Raw genomic sequence first — 4,831 nt, forward strand, 5'->3', positions numbered from 1 at the left:
AAGCGAGTCAAGCGACGAGTTACGGAAAGGATCCATTGATAGTCGAAGGGGGACTGATGACGCGATCGAGGACGAAGCGAGTGAAAGAAGCGATGGGATTGCTTGTCAAGCAAACGATCGATGAAACAATGTTCGGGAGGTCAAATGGAACAAGTTTCATGTTCGGGTCGAAGGCCGAAGGAACTTGGATCAACGAGATAAAAGCGGACGAAGGCGGCACGGAGTTGGTCTATGCGACCGCAGGCTCAACGGCCTATGCGGCCGCATAGAAGGCCACCGAAACTACATGTGGCTGGCTGGAGTGATCTATGCGACCGCATAGAAATGATCTATGCGGCCGCATAGATCAAAAAGTGGGAAAAATTCGTTTTTTTTAAATTTTTTGCCGAATCTTCTAATGTTGGTAGAACTCTTGTGAAATCAAAATATTACCATATTTTGATTAATTTGGACGTTTTTTTATGCCATAGTATAAATAGAAAACTCTTTTCATGATGTAAAAAACTTTTTGCTGAAATTAATACAGAGAGATAAATTTTCTTTCAATCGATTGTTCTTCATTTTACAAACTTAGAACTTATCAAGATTTGATTTCTTGTGGCGTTCTTGACGTCAGATTGTGGGTTTCATTGATTGTAATCAAGGGGTTTCAGATTCTTCGCTAATCTAAGGTTTCTTGGTTCGATTATTGGGGTTCAAGATCTAAAACCGGATTAGTATTGGCGTTATTGGGTTCCGCATCAATCTAGTTGTGGCTTTCGTAGTTTCCATTGCTACGGGGTTCGTATCAACGACCTAATTGGAAATTGAGTTCTTTTGAATTGAATTGAATTGAATTGAATTTTGATCACTTTTTAGAGGTATAAAAGGGATCCTCGGCAAAAAAACATATTTTCCACAATATTCACCGGATGTGATTTCTGCAAGAATTACATTTTTTTCAAATTTTCGACAAGTAAGGCGTGTCCCGTTACATAACCCTTCTGAAGGATTGATGTTTCGTAATAACATCACAGGACAGTTCATCTTAAGTATCAATTCATGGGGTGGAATGCCATTTAAGGTTAGACAATTTAAAAAATCTTCTTGCAAGCTTTGTTCTAATTTATCAATTACCTCATCAAAACTATAATATGCATAACTTTCACCAGGAATTTGTTCAAGTAAAATTCTGTTAATATGATCAACACATTCATTTGTAGGTGTAAGAATAACTCGATTTGTCATCGCTTGGAGATCATCAGCATATGTTTCTATATCTGGAAAAACATGATGTATCAAATTTTTTAAGAATGAAATTTCATCTTCAAGTGGTAAAACTATATCCTCTCGAAGTTCAATGCATTTACAAGTATGCTCTTTCTCTATTCCATCTCCAATTCTTAGCAAGTAACTATAGAAAGTGGGATCCAATTTAGCTCTCATATTTTCGGTTAATGGAAGATGCAAAAACGAAGGCCATAAGTCAGAGGAAACTAAGCTAGCTTTCATTATGTCGTATTTTTTCCCTTTTCGTACAACTGGTAGAACTTGTCGAAAATCACCTCTGAGAACTACTACTTTCCCACCGAAGAGCAAATTACAATTGGTAATATCTCTAAGCATTTTATCTGTAGCTTCCACAGCAGAACGATTGACCATCGGTGCTTCATCCCAAATGATTAATCTTGACATGTTCAACAAATTTCCTAAAGCTGATTGCTTGCTAACAGAACAGCTTATTTCACCAATTGTTTCCAAAGGAATTTTAAATCTTGAATGAGCAGTTCAACGTCCAGGTAAAAGAGATGCAGATACTCCAGATGATGTTGTTGCCAAGGCAATTAAATTTTGTGACCTTACACCACTTAGGAGTGCTTTATATAAAAAAGTTTTGCCCGTTCCACCCGGACCATCAATGAAGAAAGCACCATTGGATTCTAATTTAACTTTTTCCATGATTGTATCATATGCAAATTGTTATTTTTTATTTAATGTTGCTGCACAATCAAATCCACCTGGAGTATCAAAATGAATTGTCTCATCTTCAACCATTCTTCTCAACCTTTCAGTCTCATCTATATTTACATTGAATGACAACATTGCATAATCGTTTATGTTCTTACCTAATGATTCCAAAATAGAACTGATATCTTCTAAAGCTCGTAATTCAGCAACCTCTACAGATATATTTTGATGTACATAATCATCAATCATATAAACTTTAAATTTATCCCACAAGAGTTTTGGATGATTAGATTGCAAAGCGTAAGAAGTGTAGCAAAAAGTCGTCTTAAAGCAGTAGGCATCTCATACAAAATAGCTTCAGATATACATTCTTCACAGTTATTATCTCCGCTTAGTAAACCATGTAGAAGTGCTGCTTCTCGATATGTAGGAACAACTACACCGTTCAAAGTTCGTAAATCATTGAAAGATATTGGTCCTCTAATATGATTAAGAAGAATACGAAGAAAATATCATTCTCCTTCAAATGGGTTAGCCGTGACAATTCGTCCTATAACAACATGTTTTTTCCTAGGAGTCCAAACTTTGTTATTTGCATTCCAAACAAAATGTTTTGGAAAATCTCGATACAATAATGTACGAGCAAATTCGTTTGTTTCATTCATTCGAAAAAATTCAGTTAACATAGTTTTCCTCGTATTTTCTTTTTGAATAATAGTAAATAAATCATCTTCATCGGCATACGTTACTTGTTGATGATCCTCAATATGAAGCTGTAAAGAGTAAACAGATGGATAAATATCGGACAAATTGAAAGAAAAAATCCTCCACATAGCCTCAGGAGGAGATATCCATCTAGCAGATTGATAAGCTGAAATTTCATCAATTTCTTTGTTTGTTTCATTTGTATCTATACAAAAATTAATACGATCATGACCTTTGTACACATATTTGTAGAGATATTTAACGGCTTTGATAGAAGAACATACTTTAACATTAATATGACAGTCAAATTTAGCACTTAAATAAGGATTATATGGTACGATCCAACAATTGTCTAACATTTGACCTCTAACTTTAACAGAAATACCATTATTACGATGCCTGTACAATGGATAAGAGTCATCACCAAAAATAGTACTATTACAATAATCTTTCGGATATTTATTTTTACAACCTTTATTTGGTTCCATACACACATTCTTAGGATTTAGGTTTCCAAAAGGGCCATGCATATTATGTTTAACGATAATAGAATGCAGATAAGAATGTTTCTCCTTGTCAGGAATTTCACAGGAAACTATCTTATCAACATGTTCAGCACAACAAAATTTGTGACCACAGTTGAAAATTAACAATAGATGTGCATGAGGGAGTCCTCTTTTTTGAAATTCAATCATATATATATGAGCAATGACAGGGCCTAGTATATTTTTCTTATATAAATCATTTTTCAACTCCTCTAATTTTGCTCTAAAGATACGCGCAATTAGATCTGCTCGATTTTGAACATCATCATTGTGCTTTAGTTCTTTCTTAATTTCTGGCCAATTAGGATTACACGTTACAGTCAAAAATACATCTGGTTTTCCATAACGTTGACAATAGCCATTGCATCCATATATCTCCTTAGCAAATCTCTTGGATCACATGTAAAAGATTGTGGTAGAACAAACTTTCTTTCGATTTTGTACCCCATAGTCTCTCCACTTTCAACAATATCTACAATGCCTTGATAAAGTTCGGCACGAATTTTTTTTTTTGTTATTACGAAAATAATCTAGTCTAGTAGTTTCAATCTTAACATATATATCTACAACATATTATTGAAATAGTCTACCAGTATGAAGTAACACGAACTTACCAGGAAACCTGATTTGTAATTTGTACGAATAGTATTCTCGACAAGAGACTTGAGATCGTTTCTTTTTTTCATTAAGCACTACATCACATAAAAATAACACAATTTCAGTATTCATATTCATGTAAAGCAGTAAAATTGCAAAAGTCATTAATTTACTAAAATGTGCATGTATTAACCTGCATTCTCTTTTTCAAGAAGTTCATTTGCAGAATTCATTGCGCTAGGAAAAGCAATAGGGTCGGGCAAATGCTGAGGTGAGAAGCATGGGTTTCTATATCTCTTAATACCTTCGTGCCAGCCAGATTCTCCATATGGAAAGATCAAAGGATAATGTAAAGGATTATAACAACCATAGTAATAATGAACTTTGTGTGCTTTACCAGAATGACCATATATAGTAATATCATGAATACGGATATTCGCATTTTCATCATTTTCGACCCATACAGTAGCTACTTGAGACGCTGTAGGAGTATTAAAAACTCTTTGATCAACTCCTGGATCACATCTTATTTGTATCCGATGGTGTTGCAAATTAGGGATATTACTTAAAGACCTAAAGATTCTACTATATGGATTTACGGTTAGAATTTGCATTAAAAGAATCAAAGTAGATTCAACAAAGTTCTCTGAAATGTTCATACGATTTTGAAGCTAATTATCTGTATCATAAAAATATAACTGCATATAAGTAAGTACATTATTTTCTGGCATAAGTTGATTTACATAATGATATACTTGTCCCTGCACTCTAAATGTGTAAATACTTCTGTATGTTTTAAAAAGTTTTTTATCATACTTTACACCAAATGAAGTGAATGCAAAGTGGTTATTATATCCCCTTGCGATTTTTTTAAATTCCATACATATAAGTTCATTAGAAGTAAATAAGGTATACAGTTCAGTTGGTGATTCGAGCATAAAAAGCTTAACTTTTCCGTCAGAACAGCATAATCCTTTACTTTCTCTAAAAAATTTACATGCACCACAATATTTACAGTCAATACACGGTGGTAATAG

General features: G+C 33.9%; 1 protein-coding gene across 1 annotated transcript; it reads right to left on the reverse strand.

Moving 5' to 3' along the window:
* Positions 1 to 854: 854 nt before the first annotated feature.
* Positions 855 to 1,938, reverse strand: LOC111380027 (ATP-dependent DNA helicase PIF1-like). Its single transcript, XM_023003489.1, has 4 exons — positions 1,838 to 1,938; positions 1,350 to 1,753; positions 1,117 to 1,259; positions 855 to 920 (listed from the first exon to the last, which is right to left on the reverse strand). Exons 1-4 carry the CDS (start codon positions 1,936 to 1,938, stop codon positions 855 to 857), a joined length of 714 nt encoding a protein of 237 aa, XP_022859257.1.
* Positions 1,939 to 4,831: the final 2,893 nt, after the last annotated feature.

Source organism: Olea europaea, unplaced genomic scaffold (assembly GCF_002742605.1).
Source record: "Olea europaea var. sylvestris unplaced genomic scaffold, O_europaea_v1 scaffold2082, whole genome shotgun sequence".
NCBI classification, from domain to species: domain Eukaryota; kingdom Viridiplantae; phylum Streptophyta; class Magnoliopsida; order Lamiales; family Oleaceae; genus Olea; species Olea europaea.

Coding starts and splice junctions, on each gene's coding strand:
- LOC111380027 (XM_023003489.1), bottom strand. CDS start 1,938: ATGGAAAAAGTTAAATTAGAATCCAATGGTGCTTTCTTCATTGATGGT. Junction 1,754..1,837: donor GCACTCCTAAGTGGTGTAAG/GTCACAAAATTT, acceptor TGCTCATTCAAG/ATTTAAAATTCCTTTGGAAA. Junction 1,260..1,349: donor AATAGAGAAAGAGCATACTT/GTAAATGCATTG, acceptor ATGTTTTTCCAG/ATATAGAAACATATGCTGAT.